Below are 24,100 nucleotides of genomic sequence, written 5' to 3'. Positions count from 1 at the left end.
ATTTCTCTGAAGGACATGTTATCTACAAATGGCTTAACATTAAACTTTAGTGAGTACACTAGAATAACAGCATCTTCTGCAGCATGTATAGATAACATAGTGAGCAGTATCAACTATGGTGCTACAGAAAAGTTCATCTTAGAATTAGGGGTATATGACCATTCAGCCCGTTTTATCTCATTGCCGAATTCAGATAAAACTGTAACAGGGAAATGAGTCAGGAACTTCAGCCAAGAAAATGTGAATACATTCGTCTCAAGACTAAATGAAACTTCCTGGTCGTTCAGCAAGTGGTACTCAGCAAACACGAACTAAAATGCTTTTGTATTGGAATTCATGAATGTTTTCAATGAATGTTTTCCCTTCATAAAAACACATGTCAAAAACTGCAAAAAGGCTCATGGATAGCTGAAGGTATCAGGATCTCTAGTAGTAGGAAGAAGAAACTGCTCATGGAACCAAAGAACAATTATGATGCAGAGTTTGTCAGCTACGTAAATAAATAAATACAAAAGAATATTTGGTGTAGTAGTTAAGCAGGCAAAACAAATGGCAAACAGTAAATATATATCAGATGCCACAAATAAATCAAACACTGTATGGATGACTGAAATAGATGCTGAAAAAGCAAAAAGTTGTAACCCTAAATTAGAAATAGATAGGGAATTGATTACAAACTCCAGACATATATGCAAAGAATTCAACAGATATTTTATAAATTCTAACAAAATTAATGATCTCCCTCATCCACACCTAAGTCTCAATGTAATGTGACACAGATCAGGAGAATTCAAACTTACTCTTGTATCCTGCTAAGAAGTGGCTAACATTATAAATCCTGTAAAAAATCTCAAATATGTGGGCTGGGATGAAATTCTGAGAGAAATAATAAAGGCACGATGTGATAATATTGCACCCTAACTTGGTCACATAGTAAATCAATTGCTGGACGAGGGCTGGTTTCTGGTCAGGCTGAAGTATGTGCAAGTTCGACCTATCCACAAAAAGGGCATAGAAGAGGAGATAGGAAACTTCTGCCCAGTATCAATAGTACCATTTGTTTCTAAAAAAAATATTTGGGAGAATAGTGTGTAGACAATTAGAAAACTGCAGCAAAAAATGTAACATTACACTTAATAATCAGTACAGATTTAGGAAGGGTCGAAGCACTGTGCATGCTATTAATGAACTAATTACTAAAGTAAGTAAATGACATGATAACGAGAGAGAGTATCAGGTATTGTCTGTGACCTCAATAAAGCATTTGATATGTCGAATCATAAGCAGCTGCTCCTCAAATTAACTTTTTGTAGCTTCCATGAAAAATCTTTAAGTTGGTTCACATCTTATCTCAAAAATAGGAAACAGATAGAAGTTATACAACATAAGGACAATTGGAAGAAAATACAAGCAGGTATACTTCAATGGTCCATACTAGGCCTGTTACTATCTCTGCATAATATAAATGACATGTCAGGTAAGGTAACACTAGATACAATTCTGTATGCAGATGATTCAACAGAAGTAGTCTGCTGTAAAAACACTGAAGAATTAGCACAATCAGTGCATTAAAAATATTTGTCACATTTTCAATTTGATTTGAAATCTTAATTATGTTAGAAACTATTGTTATTTTTGTAATCAGTACTGAAAATTGTAAAACAACGTATCAAATAGTAAATTTAGATTATCTTAATTCAATATCAATTATCTGTTTAATACCACTGTTTTGTGCGTGTTATTTTCATATCTCTGTTCTTGGCTACATGCTGTGTTCATAACTTTTTGTTATGGGTGAGTTGCACTTGCGACTTTTAAGTGATTAGTAGTTTTATGGTCCGCTGAAATTTAGAGAGATTGATGTGTTTCAACTGCACTGTGAAGACTACTAGATGTGGGACAAATGTGTTTTGAAGAAAATATTTAGTCCTGCAATATCTTATCATTTAACCAATGTATGTAAATAAATAACCTGGAAACAAGTTGCATCCATGCAGAAATAATCATCCACTAAGACTCCTGTGCCATGAACAAGAATAAGGATGATCTTCAACAATTATCAAGAAACAAGCTAAGCTGACAGCGTTTTTACTAAAGTTACTGTCAATAATTAACTTTCCTAGTAATTCACAGGTTCAAGCTTAATACAACTGAACTTGGCTGAACATTTTCTGATTCCAACATAAATACGGTTGTGTGTAGACTGGAATAATTTTCATCAGCAATAATTTTTGAATGTTTCTAAAATAGGTTGATGTGGGTGGAGGATCAGAGGGTGCTTAATTTTTCTATTACATGTACTAGCTGCTTCGACTAGAACATGTTATTCGCTCTGGTCTGCAATTGCTTTGGGAAGTACACATTTGATACCAGCACTAACAGCAGTAACTGCAGTAACAGTATATGTGCGTGTGTGTGTGTGTGTGTGTGTGTGTGTGTGTGTGTGTGTGTGTGTGTTTTCTTTTCTGAAGAAGGCTTTGGCCAAAGCCAAATGTGTAACAGTCATTTCATTGTTCCTGCCTACAACTTAACATGTCATTTTTATGGTGAATATCCATCAATCCTTTTCCTAAAATTATTGATATTACCCTGACAGAATTAGACTGTCACTGTTGGTATGAACATTTTAGTAGATACTCCTCTTCAGCAGGGTGGACTAATCATTTAATGCAGAGTATGTCATTGTTATTTTGTACTTGTCGTTAAAATGGTCGACATGCCAAATGCTGGTTCAATCTTTTTTTAATCTCTTAAGTAGAAATTTAAAATCTGCTGGACAAAAACTGGCTGTTCCAGATGTTGTAAGTGCACTAGTTATAATTATACAATGCTTCTGCTATTACAGAAGTGGAGACTGTTACAGCAAAATCCTAGCCACTGTAGGAGTTCCACCCCTTGCAAGTAGACTAGGCAAACTGCAAAAGCTGTCTGACAGAGAACCCAGAAACTTCTGGTTATGTGGACATGTGGATTCTTCCTCACAGCAACATTTTTCTTTGTGTACAAGCAGAATGCCTCAAAAACACAGCAGCCTTACAAACAGTGATGGTTATAGACAAAACAGCAATAATCAATATAGGCAAAATAACTCATTTTCACATGGTGAAATACAAATTACAGCGTTGTTTCTGGGAGCAATATATATCTAGGAACAAGATATTATCTGTAGATAATAAAATTAATTTAATTTCTTCTATAAAAGGACAGTCTTTTAAAATAACTTACAACTCTGAGCACTATTGTACAATGTTGGGTTTAAAATTCTTTTATTACAATAACAAATTGCATCCAAAATTACATACTATTAGTATTACTCATTTAACAATGGTCGAAAAGGATACAGTCTTCTGCAAAAGTGAATTTTCAAATATGCCATTTGTTAGCTTTTTGTCAAAGGTTAAAATTGATAATATTCCACTCCCTCATTGATCTAATAACTTTGTTCAAAACACTGCACCACTGATTCATTTCCAGACCAGTATCTGCTGACAGGAAGTGCCTAAAACAAAAGATTTAAATTGTGTAGTTTATCGGCTGGTTCTTCAAAGTTGTTACACGTTGTAGAAAACATATAAAACACAGTGATTTATGTACACATCTGACAGTGATAAGTGTTTGAGATAGATTGATATCGGTGAAAAGATAAACTGAAAGAACTAATACTACTGCTCTTGTGGTTTTCTTTGGTCATTAATTCAAAGTAGATGTAATTTTACATTCCAGTTACTTGCCATCTATTCTCTTTATTCCAGTACAACTGATGGCCCTCATATTTTTGATAACCTACCTCATATTTTTATCTAGATTTGCACCTGTGAGACACTGTTTCCATCATCTCTTCAACTGCAGTTTTCAGCAATGACTCACCTTACAGTATATACTCTCTCACTCTGATGTTCTGTATAACAACTTTTTGCATGTCTCTGTGAGATAAAGTTAAGCTACAAAAATTAGTTATCCTACAGATTTCTTTCTACTGTAATCTAGATTCAAAATAGAGTAGTGTTCTGGCGTAACCACAAGAGCCAGAATGAAGATGCAGAATGGAAGCCCATAGAAGCTGGTGAGGAAACATCACCCAATAGTGCTTGGAACCGGACTGCACCACGCCAAGAGTGACTCCTGGAAGAAGTGAATATAAGCATCACTCCTGCTAGCCTCAGTTGCTCAGATCACCCCAGTCTGCAATGGGATTAGTGCTATGCTATCAGATTTTTGTGACCCGTATGAAGTGCTTACTTGGACTGTGTATAGCAAGAACTTTACTGTTGCCTCTCACTAGCAACATTTCCTGTAATTAAAGTTAAGTGTTGCCAATTTGCTTTCTAGAAATAAAACTACTAATGTTATTTGTTTGAATTATTGTATAGCATTCATTGTTCAACAAACTAATAAACAGCATTTTATTTTAAAAATGCCCTTAATTTCTTCAGAAATTGGTTATCTTGATGTAAAAGCTAAATACAATAAACTCTTGACTATTAGTGGTAACTGGAGCCTTTAAAACTGTGGATAATCACATTACATGAATAATCGGCAATTAGAGCACATTAATGTATAAGGTCATTACAAAAATTACAATGTCATTATTACAATCACTGAACAAATGTTTATAATAAATTCTATTTTAATCATCATAGTACGTGTGAAAATATGGTATTTACAAAGATTACAATACAGTCAAATTTCATATTACCAATTGGTACTGCTGATCCAATCAAAAAATGACTTAGGAGTACATCACTTTTTACTCAGTATTATTCTGATTGATACATTCAAGTATTAATCAGCTACTTTAGCAAACTGACTTCGTAAAATCATGCCACAAAATGAGGTCCAATCCGTAAGATGAAGGGGAATTTACATTGAAAGTAACACTTCTCAAACCACTCATAGAATAGCTTTTTGTTGTCCTCCCAATACTAGCAGTATCCTTATTGGTCCCTTTGTTCCCTTCTCCCTACCCTATGGCTCATATCCCTGTGACCATCCCTGCTGAAAGACTTGCCTTATGCACCCTCCTACCACTGCCTATACCAGATCTGTAACTGGCAAAACATATACTATCAAAGGGAGAGCCACCTAAAAAGATACAACCAACCACCGCGCACTTTGGGAAGAGCTTTGATGCATAGTGGCAACATGTACACTGCATGTTTTCATATTATGAAAGTATAAATGGAAATACCACCAAATACAGCAACGTAGCTTCTAAAGCACTGAAATCGAGATTGGGATGAGCTTTTGCCAGCAAGTCATAGATCATGTTTCGTGATCTCACTAGCCAAGTCAGCAGATATTCACAGTACAGGTCATGTGATGTAGTGAGCCAATACAGCAGATATTCAGAGTACTTGTGATATAGTCAGCCAATAGCAACATTCAAACAGAGTGAACACAAAATTAGGAAAAGTTATTGTTTAAATTAAGATACATACAGTGTAGTTGCAAGAAAAGTTAGGCTTTTACATGCAATATTGGTTGTCAAAAATTTTTGCTGATTTTTCTGAGGGTGTGATTAGACAGGATCCTAAGAGTTTAGTGTAAATTGCAGCAGCTGAACATTTCTGACAAGCAGGATTATAAATATCAGTGCTCTGCAATGAACATTTCTTGGGTTACCTGGCCGATTACATGTTCTATTGAGCAATTCATCTTCTCTATAGAAAAACCACATACATATGAAATTTCTGAAGAACTTAATTTGCACTTGTTTTTGAAGGATAATTATACTTTTCGCCATTGTTATTGCTTAATTGTTAATCTATGAAACAACTAAAATAAATATGAAAAACAAATTTTGAAGCTTGGTCTTTTTTTTTTTTGTAAGCGTGTGTTACCCTTTAAGATATATCAAACACAAATGTGGCAGTAAAATTTTTAATAATGGCATAAATGGCTCATCCTCTGGGCCCAAAATTTTTCTGAGTGCCTGGTCCTCAAACTGTTAAGTTTTGGTTGAAGGTCAAACATTCCATGATTTAAGAAATTTATCACACATTGCCACACCTGACATAATTCTTCTTGCGTGAAAGGGAATTTACATTGAAAGTAACACTTCCCAAACAACCATTCACAATGCCCTTGGCCTGTTAGAAATGTAAACAGTTATGATGCCACACTCATTGAAAAGTAAAATTCTTCGTTAGTGTGTCAGTTCTCACCAGCCAAAATTACAAAAATTTAACTGAGAACAAAACAAACAAAAATTCTCAGAATTCTAAAAAAAACATTCTTGGGTTTTTTCTGGATGAAAAAATTTCTAGGATTTTCTGGATTTCTCAGTTGTCCCGGGGTAATATACACCCTATTTACATTGGCATGACTACCACTAAGTTATCGGTTAGGATGAATGGGCATAGGCAGAGGTGTGTATACTGGCAACATACAGTGTCCTGTTGCAAAGCATGCTCTACAAAATGACAGCTGTGACCTCGTTGCCCATTTCACCCCACTTGCCACCTGGATTCTTCCTGCAGACACCAGTTTCTCAGAACTCTGCAGGTGGGAACAGGTGCAACATGTCCTTGGTTCTTGCCACTCACCTGGCCTTAATTTATGTTAATTTCTTCAGTCTCAGCATGTCTTCACAGTAAATAATCCTTTTTTCACTCCCTTTGGGTTTTTTAATATCTTTTCACCTCCCCTCCCACCTCCATCACATAAAATGCAATTATCTTTTTGCTCTCATTAACTCTTTCACAATGTTTTACCAGTAATCTCTGTCTTGGATATCAACATATTTTCCAATTTTAAGCTTGAAGGTTTTTAAATCTTATTCGGTGCATTCCCAGACAATCAGTCTCATTCACATTAAGATGTAACAGTCCATTGAAACCCATTTAAACCACGTATTTTTTGATACAGTTTGAAATAAACAGGAATCACTGATGTAAACAAAAGATATTGATATAGGTAAACCTATACTTTTAAAATTGTTACAATGAAACTAGTTACTAAATTATAATTGTATTGAAGTACATAAGTCCTGTAATTGGTAGAAATATTTAGGATTAACGTAATTAGGTGAAATCTGGAACAAATGATCAAGTACAATGGTCAGTCATTTCTTTGAAACTGAGATGGATTTGTGTTAAAACAGTATCTCAATTAAAGTCTGTGGTATTTAAATGAAAAACCAACAGAGAATCAAAATTGATTAGAAAATTAAAATGTAATTAGTGAAAATGTTATAAGTGGCATGTAAACATAGGCAGTCCTTTAGCTGTTTTGTCAATAATAAATAAAAGACCTATTTTGCCACATTCAATGTGAGACTTGGAAACATATACATTTATAGGAATATTTTCTGAACCATGTATCTTTTGCATTTTATAAAAATAGTAAAAGTATTGTTAATACTTAATATTTGAGTATTTGAACATATCTAAAACATTGAATGCTTGGAAATCGATAAATGTATTTGCTCTATAAGAGCCATGTAACTGTTGAATTATGTCATTAATTTTGAGGCAACAGTTTTAATTGTAATTTTATTAAAAAACCCTTTATAACAATACCAAGGATTGTTCGGATTTGTATATAAAGGGGCAGCCTTGTTGGCATTGGACGGCAGTGTCTTATAAGATGATGTGCAAGAAGCGTGTAACTGCTTGAGTAAGATGTATGTCAGTGTTGTAAGCATGTCAGTATTTTTGCAAAGTAACACCATAATTATGACATGATATAGAATAAAGGATTCTGAAACATAATGTTTGTATTCTTCATTCTTGGTGTAAAAACCAAGTTACAGTGGACATAAAGGAACACAGTGCTTGAGGGAGCAGCAGATAAAAAGCAGTTGGATGAGTACACCCCACTAAATTATAAGAATTTTAATAATAATTTCACATGTGGTGGAGGAGATGGGATATGTCATGATTCTGTAAATTAATCTTACATTTTGTTTCAGAAAAAAGTTTGTAATTCTATATTGTATTTGAGGATTGCATGAGGAAAACAACGAGATGGTAATCAGTAGCACTATGATATGAAGAACTAATGAGAAATGACGAAAATGAGGTAAACTGGAATAATCAAAAAGTACAGAAGAAGAAAAGTACTATAAGTACAAATTTAACTTGATTCTTTTTGTTACTTGTTTGAAAATTTTTTGCTAGCTTTGTTAATATAGAAGACAGTGGGGTTGTTGTAAATAATCAGGATGGTGCAAATGTTAGTGGGGAGGAAATAACTGATAATGACAAGTATTTGCTGATCAATCCACGATGAAAGTAATGTAGTTAATTGAAACAATGGAATTGGGGAGAACAGTGACCACAATAATGTAAGTGAATGTTCACCTTTTTGTGGGTTCGAGTCAAGTGCGTCTGTTCTGGATAGATTAGTTCAGTTAATGGAGGAACAGATAAAGTCGATTGACGAACATAAAATTTCTCTCCATCAAAAACTTGACTCTATTGAAGAGAAATGGACATGGGAACCAAATACGTGAAACAAACGATAGCTTAGAAAAATGTTGGGTACAAGTAGACAAAAACACCAAAAAAGTGTCAGTTATAGAGGAGGAAATTGCTGCTTTAAAACAAGAACAGCAGAATTTTGAAGAAGGGTTATAGTCTGTAGGAAGAAAAGATGATAATTTCAAAAAATTTGCAACCTTAGAATTTGAACATTTAAAAATGTTTAACAAAGAAGTTGTGAAAAAATTTACTGAGACAGATAAAAGTATACAAAACTTTACCAAAATTGTGAATGATAATTTTACAGAACTAAAAGAAGATGTAGGTACTTGTTTAGGGCGAATTTCAAATTTCATTTCAAAAATTCAGGAAATTGAGGTCACTGTTACTATAAAATCTTTCAGCAACTACAGTTAATTTGGAATAATATCAATATCAAAACCTTTTCAGGGAAGGAAGTATACACCCTGTTGACTTTGTTTCAAATTAAAGACAATTTTGAAAGTAGGATGAGTGACAATTTAAAAATTAAATTAATTAAAAAATTCTTGGATGGTGAGGCTATCTTGTGGGCTAACCAGACAATCAAACCTGACATGACTTTTTGTGAAATTGAACATGCTTTTATGAATAAATTTTGGTTGGAAACTAGACAAGCCAGAATGAAGTCCAATTTCTTAAATGGTCCAAATTTCAAGCAAGGTAGTGGTCGAATGAAAACATTTTGTGAACAGTAGTTAAAAACATTAGCGCATTTAGATAATCCATTAGATGAGATGATTCAAATTGATGCTTTGAAAAGACATTTGCCACAAAGTGTACAGTGGATTCTGGTCTATGGGCCTCGTGACACTATTGAGGAATTTTTGAGATATGGTGACAGATTAGGCTGGGAAAGAGATGAAAGGTATAATGACAGGCAAGACGACAGTAGAAATAGTAACAACAAAGTGTTCAATGATCATTTTGAACATAGGGATAGGAGAGGAGATTTTAGAAATGAAAATTATAGGGGAGAGTACCAAGGGAACAGTAGATTCAGAAATGGCAACAGAAGAAATGGGGAAAGAAATGATAGGCAGAGACCAGAGAACAGAAATTTTGATCCAAGAAATAGGCATTGGGGACAAAGTCAAGGAAATGATGGTAACAATTTTGATAACAGAAGGAATGGTCCGGGAAACTAAGGCCTGCCTCTTTCCGAGCCTGGCGGAGTGAGGCAAATAGAAATAGTGTTTATAATCAGGCACATTGTGGTGATTTCAGAAAGGGAAGGGGTAGAGCAAATAGGGCATACCAAAACTATGTATCCAGAAGACAACCTGAAGTGAACAGAACAAATTTTTATAGGTAATTTTGGGAGAATTTTTTATCTGAGAATAAACATGAACAAAAAAGGAAAACAAAATCTGAATTTAAAATAGAGGAAAACATTTCGACAAGTTTCTTTGATAGTAGTAATGTAATAGTAGTTACTGATAGCGATGAGAACAGATCTGATGAGTATGGTTTAGTGAACATGTTGAGTGATTGTGAAATGAGTGAAAGAACTGATACTGGTGTCATATGCATGAAAGTGAAGATGACAGTGTTATTCCACATAAAATTTCAGTATGCAATAAACAGGAAAAAGATGATGTTGTAGAACAAAAGGATCATAGTGTTGAAGTTGGTGTATTTGAAGAAGTGTGTGAAGATGGAAATGAATTTAGTGTTGAGAGAGATATTAAGTGTAATGATAATGTTTCTGATGATTAGGTTGATGATACTGTATTGCTCACAGAATTGGATGGAATGGTTTATGCAGAAGTTAAGGTTGATGATTGTATACTGAATGATTCTGCAAACTCTGATGTAAGCTTGAGTGATGATTTTGAAACAAGTAGAAAAGTAGTTGACAGTTTAATTTTGCCAGTAGATGTTAGTGATATTGTATCTGAATGTATTAATGAAAATGAGAGAGAAAATTTGATCAGTGATAAAATAGTGATAGTACTGGTAGGAGTGACTATGATAACAAATGTAACCATAGTGACCAAAGGTTTAAAATCACAAATGAAATCTGTCAAAATGTTTATTTAGGGAAGGAAAGTTGTTTTGAAAATCTAAAACAGTCATCTAATAGAAAAATATTCAGTGGGTGTGTAGAAACAGTAGAAGAAAGCCATGATTGTGACGAAGGGGTGAATTTCCAGGATATAGAAGAGGATCTATTATTTGAAAATGAAGTCAATGAAATTGGCAAAGAACTTGGAAGTCCATATATTGTAGGACAGATTTCTGATTGGGTAAGAAGCTGTCTTCTGGACACAGGTAGCCCAATTACAGGATTATCAAAGAAACTGAGAGATAGGATTAAAAATAGTGAGAATTTCACAGAATTTCCAGTAACAGGGGTAGGGTAAAAGGTGCAACAGGAAAAAGTAGTAAATTAATTACCAGACAAGTCTTACTAGAATTTAAAATTAATGATGTGCAATTTGTACAAGGATGTTTAGTGGTTGATGATCTGAATGAAAACTTGGTATTGGGCATGAACTGGATAGTTAAGGCAAAAGTAAATTTTATCTGGGTCTGACTTATGAAAATAACATTTGTTGAACCAAAGAGTGGAATTCATGGGGAAGCTAATATTGTAATGGAAGATCATGGCCAAAGTAATCTAATAAGGGGGGGGGGGGGGGGGGGGGTTGCAAGAGACTAACAGAGCTGGTTATTGTGAGGAAGGGGAAGAATTTTGTATTAAATCATTAATTGACTCCTACAGTGAAGTTGTAGCTAAAAAAATGTCTGAAACTTAAAGCCTTAATGTAGAGAACAGAATTTTTTGTGGGATTATAATGATACATTTGATGTAAAACCTGGGAGAGCAAAAGGGTATTGATGTAAACTAAAATTAAAAGTGCGTGTTCCATTCTTCATTAAACCATATGCTATTCCCATCTGCAAAAGAAAAGAAGTGGAAAGAGAGCTTCAGAAAATGGAAAAGTGGAAATTAATAGAAAGAAGTTGTAGTTCATACAGTAACAGTGGTTTCAAAATGGGATGGAGGTATCTGATTAGTTCTTGATTCAAGACATCTAAATAGAGAAACTGACTGTCCTGAAAGCATAGATGAACTGCTTAACAATTTTGAAACTGTAAGGTATATCACTAGCCTTGACTTAACTTCTGGGTTTCATCAGATTGAACTGGAGAGATAGTCTAGAAAGTACACTGCATTTTTGTTTAATGGAAAAAGTTTTCAGCACTGTGTTGTACCATTTGGTTTAAATGTATCTGTAGCAGAATTCATTAGGGGATTAGACTTTGTTTTAGGTAAAGAAATCTTGGAAAAATTAATCATGACATTTTAGCATCAAGCAAGACCTTTAAAGGAAATTGGAGAGAAAATGAGACAGGGGGGTATGACACTAAAATTAGTAAAATGTAAATTTGCAATGAAACAATAAAATTTCTTGGTCATTGCATAAGTGAAAAAGGGATTTTGCCTGATGGAGAAAACATTGAGGCCATTGCAAAATTCCCAAAACCCATGAATAAAAAAGATTTGAAGTCATATTTTGGATCAGTGAACTTTTATCGTAAATATGTGAAAACACAGACACTTAATGTACCGTATTTAAATACCCTGGTAAGAAAAAATGCAGTGTGGGGTTGGTCTGATGAATGTCAATTAGCTTTTGAGGAAATCAAGAAAGAGTTTATAGAAAGTGAAATCCTTTATAGGCTTGATTTATCATTACCATTTTGGTTGATGACTGACAGTTGTGATTATGACTTGGAGGTAAATTTGTTCCAAGAAAAGGAAATCAATGGGAAAATAGTACATCATTCTATAGTGTTTGTAAGTAGAACCTTACAACAACATGAGAGAAATTATATGATTACAGAAAAGGGATTCAAAAAATTTAAAAATTATTTGTTTGGGCATGAAGTCAAAGTCTATACAGATTATAAAGCATTAACTTACATACAGGAATGCAAATGGTATCATGGGAGAATTACCAGGTGGTCAATGTTCTTAGAGCAGTTCAGATATACTGTTCATTTCATAAAAGGAAAGGAAAATGTAATTGCTGATGCTCAGTCAAGAATGCCAGTGGGAAATGTAAATGATAATGAAAATTATAGTCAAGGAAAGAATTTGAAAATTATGTACTTTAAAGATGCGAAAGAAGAAAATGAAATCAGGAAAATCTGTAATAAATTGAGAAGATACCAAAATGGTGGTGATCATTGGAAGCTTGTTAGAAGTTATTTAGGGAAGACAGGTCATGAGAAGGTACAATTGTACTACCAAGTCTTCAAAGGCATTCTGTTTTATAGACACAACCCGGACAGTGATGTATGAAGAGTTTGCTGGCCAGATTCTCACATCAATACTTTGATAAAATATACACATGAAAGTTTCAGACACTGTGGTGCATTGAAATGTATTCAGAAAATCCAAGAATGTATATATTTTCATAATATGTCTAGGAGGGTTAGGACTTTACTTACCAGTTGTGATGGATGTCAAAGAACAAAAGTTAGTAACAAAACCAACAAGGGTCTTTTACAAAATGTGATACCTCGTAAACAAAGATGATTTGACTTACCAAACGAAAGCGCTGGCAGGTCGATCGACACACAAACAAACAAAAACACACACACAAAATTCAAGCTTTCGCAACAAACTGTTGCCTCATCAGGGAAGAGGAAAGGAGAGGGAAAGACGAAAGGATGTGGGTTTTAAGGGAGAGGGTAAGGAGTCATTCCAAACCCGGGAGCGGAAAGACTTACCTTAGGGGGAAAAAATGACGGGTATACACTCGCGCACACACACACACATATCCATCCACACATATACAGACACAAGCAGACATATTGGTCTTTAAATATGTCTGTGTGTGTGTGTGTGTGTGTGTGTGTGTGTGTGTGTGTGTGTGTGTGTGTGTGTGTGTGTGTGTGTGTGTGTGTGTGGGCGCGCACGCGAGCGCGAGCGAGTGTATACCCGTCCTTTTTTCCCCCTAAGGTAAGTCTTTCCGCTCCTGGGATTGGAATGACTCCTTACCCTCTCCCTTAAAACCCACATCCTTTCGTCTTTCCCTCTCCTTCCCTCTTTCCTGATGAGGCAACAGTTTGTTGCAAAAGCTTGAATTTTGTGTGTATGTTTGTGTTTGTTTGTGTGTCTATCGACCTGCCAGCACTTTCGTTTGGTAAGTCACATCATCTTTGTTTTTAGATATATTTTTACCACGTGGAATGTTTCCCTCTATTATATTAATACCTCATAAACAGTTGGATTTAGTGGGAATAGACTTGTATGTCCAACTTCAGAGAGCTAAAGGAGGGTTTCAGTATATTTTTGTTATTGTGGACTTATTTTCAAAATATGTAAAATTTTATCCTTTAAAGAAAGCAACTAGCAAGAAAATAGCAACCAAATTTGTGAAAGCCTACTTTATTAAAGTGGGTATACCAAAACCAATTTTATCAGACAATGGGAGTCAGTTTACTTCAAAGTTCTGGAAGAAATTTGAAGAAGAATATAATGTCAGACGTATCCTAATTTCATCTTATTCACCAAAATTTAACCCAACTGAGCATTATATGAGTTACTAGTAGTCACAGAAGAAAGAGGGTCTGCTAAAAGTGGATGGATCCAGTCAGAGAAGTCAAATTATAAAATAATAAACATTAAACAAACACAGTAAAAGGCATAATAGGTGAGACCAAATCTAAAAACTGGAAGAAAGGGGCAGTCATGGGGTCATAGACCGAGAAGACTGGAAAAGGGGTTTCAACGACAACCAACCTGCCCCTGCTCCAAAACTGAAGTAGAACCTTATACCTGAAAATAATAACCATTTTCATGGAGGGAACTGAGGACCAGTTCAACCAGCCATGAATCATCTGCTAATATTAAATTTAAGGAATCAAGAAGACATTTGCTTGAAGGGTCAAAAGGAGGGGACATTCCACTTGTATGTGGGATACCATCAGTCTGGCTACACAACCACATTGTGGATAAAAATCTGAAGTGGACCACGGAAGCTCCGGTCATGGAAGGTAACTAAAATGTGATGGCACCAAGCCGTGTCATACGCCTTATGCAGGTCAAAGAAGATTGCGACAATGTGCTGGCAGTTCATAAAAGCCTGTCAGATGGCTGATTCCTATCAGAGTAAATGGTCAGTTGGAGATCCTGCCCAGAAGCCACACTGATACAGGGACAAAAGGCCCTGAGATTTGAGTACCCAACATAATCTGAAGCTGAGCATCCTTTCGAGCAGTTTACGAAGTACATTTGTCAGGCTAATTGGGTGGTATGTGTCACGAGAAAATGGGGTCTTCCCAAGCTTACAGATGGTGACAACTATAGTGTATTGCCACTGTGATAGAAAAGCACCTGTGAGCCAAATACAGTTGAAGACCCTGAGGAGATGTTGCCTCTGGGGAACGTCCAAGTGTTGGATCATCTGGTAGTGGATGGAATCTGGGCCTGGGGCCATGTATCGTGAAGAACTAAGAGCCTGCAACTATTCCCATCCAGTGAAGAATTCATTATAGGGCTCAGGGTGGTGTGGAATGAAACAGAGGGGGGTCTGTTCAGATCTGCATTTCTACTGGAGAGGGGTAGCAGGATAGGAAGAGGATGCCGACACTATCACAAGGTGTGTCACGAGATGTTCTGCAAGGACCGATGGATCAGTGCACAGAGCACCTTGGAGGTTAAGACCCCTCGACAGCTGACAGTCACTGACAGCCCAGACGGCTATGGAGCTTGGACCAAACCTGTGATGAAGAGGAATATGTCCCCAGGGAGGAAACATAGCGCTCCCAGCATTCCTTATTACTCCACTTAAGGTAGTGAGCTTTATACCAAGGATATGCTTAAAAGTGTGGAGGTTGGTCTGTGAAGGGTGTCATTTAAATCACTTCAGCGCTTGGTGGCAGTCATGGACAGCAACTGCAATATCTTTGGTCCACCATGTCACTGGTCAATGATGAGGGGAACCTGTGGATATGGGGACAGCAGCACCAGCAGCATGAAGAATAGTGGCAGAGACGCCTTGCACCACTACATCAATGGAATTCGAGAGAGAGGTGTCAAAGTGCATAGCAAGTGTATATAAAGACCAATTGGCACTGCAGAATGGCCAAAGTGAGGGGCTGTCTGCCTGGCATCAGCAAGGAAATGATAGAATCACCAGAAAGTGGTTACTGTCACAAATGTCGTCATTGGATGACCAATGTAGGAAAGGTATGAGGGCAGTGGAGGAGATCATGAGATTGATAGCAGAGAAGGTGGAGTGGCACTGAAGTAGGTAGTGGAACCATCACTGAGGAGACAAAAATCGAGATCTGTGATGAGTTGGTCAATTAGGATACCCCTACCCATTAAAGTGACACTCCCACACAGTAGGTGGTGGGCATTAAGGTTCCAAAGAATGATAAACAGGAGTGAGAGTTGCTGGATTAAGGTAGACAGTGTAACATAAGGAAGTGGCATACCTGGAGGGAGGTAGATACTGCAAATTGTAATTGCAAGAGCGGTTTGCACTCAATCCACAATTGCTTTGAAGTTGGTATGTAGAGGGATCCAGTCACTAATGATATCAGAGTGAACCAAAGTACAGACTCCACTGGATGCTACCCAGGGTCCAGCATGGTTCTGACAGAATGCCCAATAAACACGAAATGTTGGAGAGTGGTCATCACAGAAATACATTTCTTGAAGAACAGGACAGAATGCATAATAGGACGACACAAGACATTGAGTTTCTGGTAGGTGACGATAGTATCTATTGTAATTCCACTGGATAATTGAGTGGTGAAAGTCCAGGTTAGACACAAAGCAGCCAAGAGGTGGTCATGTTACTCCATCAGTAGTCATTACCGACAAGGATTGGGTGACATCCATAAATAAGATGTCAGACTTAGGTTTTGAAGGAGGAGAAGGCACCTCTGTTGGCACCAGTGGGGCCTTATCATTCAAAGGGATGGCCATTTGAGAACTGCCAAATTGTTGCAGCTTGATACACTTCATGCTCCAAGTATCCACCCTGATACCATCTACTCTGATGAGGGCTCTACCCATTGGCGCCACCCAGCCACAGCAAGGGCCATCTGGCATGGCGGCCATTGCCAAGAATTCCAATGCTCCAAGAAGGTAAGTAATCACTCCTTAGCATATATGGGGAGGGAACAGCTGAAGTGTCAGTAGTGTGATTGATGTGTTGTCAGGGGGCTTAGCCATATGGATACATAACAGCCCACTGCACAGACCGGTGGTGGTGACTTAGTAGGGTGGAAGGAGGCTACAGTGGGGAAGGGGGAGAAGAAGGGAGAGGGGAGAGGGGAGAGGAATCCACACCACAGATGCTAGGGAAGGAGTTCTTCCCCTAATGACTCACACTAAAAACAAGAAATGTAGATTGATTGATTGATAGAGTATGGAATCAAATGGTGAGGTCATCAGTCTCACAATTCCAAGGGGGGGGGGGGGTTACATAAGTGAGTCTGCTAAAAAATGAATGGATTCAGTCAGAGGAGTCAAATTATAAAAGAATGAACATTAAACATACACAGTATAAGCATAAAAGATGAGACAATCTAAAAACTGGAAAAAGGGGGGGGGGGGGAGGGGCAGTCATGGGGCCACAGACCATAAAGATAGCAAGAGGAGACCCAATCACAACCAACCCCCTCCTGCTCCAAGACTAAAGGAGAACCTTATATCTGGAAATCAAAATCACTTTCATGGAGGAAACCAAGGACCAGGTCAACCATCCATGGATCATCCACTAATATTACATTTAAGGAAGCAGGAGGACTATAATTAGCATGAAGGGTTGAAAGAAGGGGACATGCCACGAATATGTGAGATATCGTCAGACAGGCACCACAACCACATTGTGGGGGCGGGTGATTACATAGGAGGAAACAACGAGTGAGCCAGGTATGGCCAATACATAAACAACATAAAGCAGTGGACTCCTTTTGAGAGAGGTGGAAAGAAGTGCCCCAAACTGCAGTAGACTCTTTGATTGTGCAGAGTTTATTACTATGAGCAGTAGCGCTCCAGATGGCATTCCACTGTTGGGCAAAGAGAGGGAACTCTACAAGGATGGAACATACAAGATGCCGGTAAACCATAGGAGCAACAGAGACCTTAGACCCTGGAAGAAAGCGGTCCTAATCGGCGGTCTAGGCACCGCTGAAGGAGTGGTATTGGCAGAAAGACATGGGGCGCAGTCCAGTGAGTGCAGATGGAGATCATGGCAGAGGGTAATGAGACACATGGCAACTGGCAATCCCACCCATGGGCGGATGATAGGAGGGAGACATACCTCATTGGCAAAGAGCACAGGCTACACAGGATGGTCAGGGAATTTGTGAATAGTGACTGTGTAAGAAACAAGGAGTTGGCTCCATCGGATGTGTAGGGTGGGGATCCCTGCTTCTTTGAGGAGACTATCAACAGGATTAGTGCGAAAGGCACCAATAGCCAGACACACCTCACAATGATGGACAGGGCCAAGGAGTTTCACAGTGGAAGGAGCTGCTGAGCCATAAATCTGACTACCATAATACAGTCTGGACAAAACCATAGCATGGTAAAGATGGAGAAGAGTGGAATGGTCCACACCCAAAGATGTGTGGGCCAGTAGGTGGAGAGCATTAAGCTTCCACATGCATGTGGTCTTTAGGTGGCAAATGTGGGGCAGCCATGTCAGCTTGTTATCAAGATCCAGACTGTGTTACATCATCAAGGAGCTGGTTGCCTAAATGAAGTTCTGGATCAGAGTGTACTGTGGGTCAGCAACAAAAATGCATAACCTGCATTTTGGAGGAGGAAAACTGGAAGCCATGGGTGGTGGCCCACGTAGAGCTAGTGCTCAGCAGACACAATGACACAATCAAGTGGGAGCTGCACCAGATGCAAAAATCGTCAACACAATGCTGGGGTAACCAGAGGCCCAACATAGGTCACAAGCCCACTTATGGCAATGAGGAAGAGCATGACACTTAGCCCAGAACCCTGTGGGATAACATTCTACTGAACATGAGGGGTGCTGACTGAAGCGCCAACTCGAACCTGGAAGAGCTGGTAAGATAAAAATGCATGGATAAAAATCAGAAGGGGACCACAGAAGCCCATCATGGATGGTAACTAAAATGTGATGGTGTCAACCCATGTCATACACCTTATGAAGGTCAAAGAACACTGTGACAAGGTGCCGGCAATGAGTAAAAGCCTGTTGGATGGCTGATTCCAATGGGAGTAAATGGTCAGTTGGAGATTGCCTTGCCTGGAAGCCACACTGATTAAGGAGACAAAAGGCCCTGAGATTTGAGTACCCAACATAATCTGGAGTTGACCATCCTTTCAAACAGTTTACAAAGCACATTTGTAAGGCTAATTGGATTTTCATGGGCGTAAGGATGGGGATAACTATAATGTCTCACCATTGTGATGGAAAAGCACTTATGACCCAGATGTGATTAAAGACCCTGAGGAGCTGTTGCCTCATCTGATTGTGTTGAATCATCTGATTGTGAATGGAGTTTGGCCCTGTGACTATGTCTTGTGAAGAGCTAAGAACCTGCACCAATTGCCACTCAGTGAAAGGAGCATTGTAGTGATCAACATGGTGCAGGATGAAATGGAGGGGGGGGGGGGGCTGTTCAACTCTGCATTTCTGCTGGAGAAAGGCAAGAGGGTAGGAAGTGGATAACGATGCCATCACAAAGTATGTCACAAGGTGTTCTGCGAGGACCAACGGATCAGTTCACAGAGCTCCTTGGATGTTCAGACCCTTGACACTTGACTGTTGCTGGCGGCCCAGAATGATATGGACCTTTGACCAAACCTGTGATAAAGAGGCATATGTCCCCAGAGAGGGACCATAGTGCTCCCAGAATTCCTTTTTATTCCACTTAATAATGTAATGCGCCTTAGCATGAAGACATTTAAAAGCGAGGAGGTTGGTCTGGGAGGGGTGTCGCTTAAATTGCTGCAGCGCCTGTCAGCAGTCCTGGACAGTGACTGCAACGTTCTTGGTCCACCACGGTACTGGCCAACGATGAGGGGGCCCTGTGGACAGGGGTACAGCAGTGACAGCAGCATGAAGAAGAGCAGCAGAGATGCCTTGCATGACTACATCAATAGAATTTGAGAGGGAGGTGTCAAAGCGGACAGCAGACATGTATAAGGGCCAACTGGCCCTGTGGAATACCCAACATGGGGGCCTGTATACCTGGTGGCAGCAGGGGAATGATAGTGTCACTGGGAAGTGGTCACTGTCACAAATGTGATCATGGGATGACCAATGTAGGGAAGCCACGAGGGCAGGGGAGGAGATCGCTAGATCGATAGCAGAGAAGGTGCCATGAGTGGCACTGAAGTGTGTAGGGTAACCATCATTGAGGAGACACAAATCGAAGTCTGTGATAAGTTGGTCAATTAGGATACCCCGACCTGTTGATGTGAAACTCCCCCTCAGTGGATGTTGGGCATTGAAATCCCCAAGGAGGAGAATGGGGATGGGAGTTGCTGCACACACACACACACACACACACACACACACACACACACACACACACACACACGAGACTATGAATTCGCAGGTGAGGCAGCATTGACTCTGTTCCTCCGTTTTTTGACAAGGGAGAGAGCTGGATTCCAAACAGAGTTTAAACAGAAACCTCCATCCCTGTTAACGAGGTTGCTTGCTAATTTAATCTCAACTGCCTCCCTAATGACACTGTCCCAATGGCTGGACGTGCATGCCAATATCTCGGTGTTATTATATAACATGGGGTGACCAGTATCCAAGCAATGTTCGGCAATAGCAGATCTATTTGGCTGCTGTAATCATGTGTGCTGTTTATGGTCAGTACGTCTGTCCTCCACGGTCCTGATAGTTTGACCAATATATGCCATGCCGCAGCTACAAGGAATACGATATACACCCACCTTACGCAGTCCAAGATCATCCTTAACGGAACTCAAAAGTGCTCTAATTTTAGATGGAGGTCGGAAAACACATTTCACATCGTATTTCCGTAAAATATGACTGATCTTATTGGACGTGTTTCCTATGTAAGGCAAAAAGGCAGTAGACTTAGGTGTTGACTCAGAATTATCATCAATCACCCGATGTACAGTTGGTCGATAGTGCAACGCACGTTCAATCTGTATCTAAAGAAACAGGCGGGTTTTAGATACGTTGACGATACCTTCATTGTTTGGCCTCACGGTAGGGAAAATTTAAATGTCTTTCTAGAACATCTGAACTCGATCCACCCGAACATTCGTTTTACGATGGAGGTGGAAGAGGATGGTTGCCTTCCCTTTCTCAACGAGTTGGTTAGGAGGAAGGATGATGGATCATTGGGACATGCAGTCTACAGGAAACGTACTCACACCGACTTGTACTTACAAGCTAATAGTTGTCACCATTCGGCTCAGCGTGAAGGGGTACTTCATACCTTGGTACACAGGGCACATGTCATTTCTGACGCTGAGACTTTGCCAGCTGAGCTGTCCCATCTTGAAGTTACATTTCGTCAAAATGGTTATAGTGATAGACAGATTGAACGTGCGTTGCGCTATCGACCAACTGTACATCGGGTGATTGATGATAATTCTGAGTCAACACCTAAGTCTACTGCCTTTTTGCCTTACATAGGAAATACATCCAATAAGATCAGTCGTATTTTACGGAAATACGATGTGAAATGTGTTTTCCGATCTCCATCTAAAATTAGAGCACTTTTGAGTTCCATTAAGGATGATCTTGGACTGCGTAAGGTGGGTGTATATCGTATTCCTTGTAGCTGCGGCATGGCATATATTGGTCAAACTATCAGGACCGTGGAGGACAAATGTACTGAGCATAAACAGCACACATGATTACAGCAGCCAAATAGATCTGCTATTGCCGAACATTGCTTGGATACTGGTCACCCCATGTTGTATAATAACACCGAGATATTGGCATGCACGTCCAGCTATTGGGACAGTGTCATTAGGGAGGCAGTTGAGATTAAATTAGTGAGCAACCGTGTGTGTGTGTGTGTGTGTGTGTGTGTGTGTGTGTGTGTGTGTGTGTGTGTGTGTGTGTGTGTGTGGTCTTTCCTGCTTCTGTCCGAGAACCGAGGTATTAAATTTGCATGTACGCCGCCTGTCCATTGCAGTTTGCCTTGAAAATGGCAGGGTGTTCTCCCGCCAAAATGTTGGTGGTCGCTGAAAGTGTTACCTGGCTGAATTCCCGGAAGTTATTTGAAAGTTGTATACGCCAGGAGAAACTCAGGTCTCACATAAATAAGATGTCAGATTCAGGTTGCGAGAGGGGAGTTGGTACCTCCAGGGGCACCAGGAATGCATTGTCTTGGGATTCTTCTTCTTCTTCTTCTTCTTCTTCTTCTCTTTCTGAGGTGGAGGACGCCAGGACACGGAGTGTACAGGTGTCTGCAAGATCGGGAACTGAAAGAGAGCGGGTGACCTTGGGGCCCACAGATGGTGTGCCTCATGGCCGAGTTGTGGTAACAGTCTTCTGGCCTGAGACACACTGGGGAGAGGGTTCCTGGGATGGAACCCAATCACTGGCAGATGCTGAAGAAGGGGGGCACTTCTTCAGCTGGGGTGCGGGGCGACTCCCTGACAGGAGGTCATGGTAACAGCAGGGGAGGTGGAGGGGAGAGTGGGACTGGGCTGGGGTAAGGACGAGGGAGGAGGAGGAGGAGGAGGAGGAGGAGGAGGAGGAAAGGAAGAAACAGAGACAAAAGTTGAAGATAGTGACACTGGATCGAGTCTCTCATACTTTTGGTGAGCCTCAGTGTAAGACAGGCGATCCAGGGACTTATATTCTTGTATCTTCTTTTCTCTTTTATAATCCGGGCAATCTGGTGAGCAAGGGGAGTGGCAGTGAGCACAATTAACACAAACAGGTGGCAGAACACACGGGCTTCCCTTATGGATGGGGTGGCCACAGTCACCACACAAAGGGTCCGCTGTACATACGCCCAAAACGCAAGCACCGAAAGCACCGCATAGGTGGAGGGATGTACGGCTTCATGTCACATCTGTAGCACATAACCTTGACCTTCTTTGGAGGGTACCCCCTCAAAAAGCCAGGATGAAGGTGCCAGTATCGGTGCAGTTGTCCTTGCGACCCTTCTGCACATGTCGGACAAAATGAACGCCATGCCGCTCCAGATAGCCTGGAGTTCCTCATCAATTTGCAGGGTGAGGTCCCTATGAAAAATGACTCCCTGGACCATATTCAGAGATTGGTGAAGAGTATAGGCACTGGGACATAGCAAAGATGATCACAGGCATGATGAGCTACGGATTGTGTGGAAAAAAAGCTTTATTCAACAGGGAGCCCGAAAGCATCTTACTAAGAGACTTCACGTCACCAAACTTGTCCTCGATATTTTCCATGAAAAACAATGGCTTTGTGGCGGTGAATGTGTCCCCATCTGTCCTAGTACAGACGAGATGATGGGGGAAAAGGTTTCAGCCCAAGACGGCGAGTCTGGCCCTCCTCTCATGGTGTAGCCAGGGAGGGGAAGGCTGCCAGCTCATACAAGACAGCATTTATGGATTCTCCACCATTCAAACAGATGGCCACGTGAAAATGGCCAGAGTTTTGCAGCTTGATACATTTCATGCACCAAGCATCCGCCCTGATACCACCCACTCCGACCAGAGGCTCTCCCCATGGGCACCACCCAGCCACAACAAGAGCCGTCTGGCAGCAGCTGTTGCTGGGAGTCCCGATACTTCAAGACGACAAGCAACCACTGCTTGGCATACACGGGGAGGGACAGTTCAGGTATTAGTAATGTGATCCCTATGTTGTCAGGGGGCTCAGCCATATGGGTATGTAACAGCCCCACCACATGGACTGGCTACACATGCTGGTGACCTAGCAGGGTAGAAGAGGGCTACAGTGGGGAAGGGAGAGGGGAGAGGAATCCACACCATAGATGCTAGGGAGGGAGTTCTTCTCCATATGGGTCACACTAAAATCAGGAAATTTTGAAGGGGAGGTCAAACCTCAAGTGGGGACCGAAATGCCAAAAGGGTGAAAGAACAGGCAAAAGGCACAAAATTGCATCCAATACAGGAAACCTGTGGAATAGTCAGGTCTACATAAAGCAGAACACCAAGAGAGGGGAAGGAGGTGGCAACAGGGAAGGAATGGGGATAGGGAGGGAGGGGGCAGGGAGAAGGAAAAAGGAGCTACAATGGCTCAGGGCCCCGTGTGAGCCATGCACAAACTTGCGCAAGAACTGTGAGCCCCCTGGAGAGAAGAAATTTTGGAGTGGAGGTATACAAAAAATCACGTGGATAGCCAGGTTGACATAAATCAGAACTCCGAGAGAGGGAAAGGAGGGAGGCTACAGAAGGAGCTAGGAGAGGGAGGGAGGGCAGGGTGAAGGAAATGCTCTCAGGGAAGGAAGCATTGGTTGCAGTAGCTTGGGGCCCCAGGTGTGCCATGCACAAACTCACAAAAGAACTGTGAGCCCCCTGGGGGATCACAGTGAAGGAAGTTGCTTTTCCAGAAAGAGTACAACAGCTGGTGTAGAGGATGACTAAGAATTAATTTGCACACTAGTACTAGCAGTGTGCACAGATTTATCTAGATTCTGCTCTTATGCATTTCTTGCATTAG

At 40.0% G+C, this 24,100-nt stretch overlaps 1 protein-coding gene across 1 annotated transcript in view; it reads right to left on the bottom strand.

The window, feature by feature from the left end:
* Positions 1-3,353: 3,353 nt before the first annotated feature.
* The window catches only part of LOC126484229 (anillin-like), a 107,036-nt gene continuing 86,289 nt past the window's right edge, over positions 3,354-24,100 (bottom strand). Inside the window, exon 11 of the mRNA XM_050107644.1 lies at positions 3,354-3,499. Coding sequence (XP_049963601.1) covers positions 3,391-3,499 — 109 coding nt within the window. The 3' untranslated portion in view covers positions 3,354-3,390. The remainder of the gene's footprint in view (positions 3,500-24,100) is intronic.

The sequence above is a fragment of the Schistocerca serialis genome, chromosome 6, assembly GCF_023864345.2.
Source record: "Schistocerca serialis cubense isolate TAMUIC-IGC-003099 chromosome 6, iqSchSeri2.2, whole genome shotgun sequence".
Taxonomy (NCBI): Eukaryota; Metazoa; Arthropoda; class Insecta; order Orthoptera; family Acrididae; genus Schistocerca; species Schistocerca serialis.
Note: the sequence above shows the minus strand (reverse complement) of the source record. Positions and strands in the feature narration are given on the sequence as shown.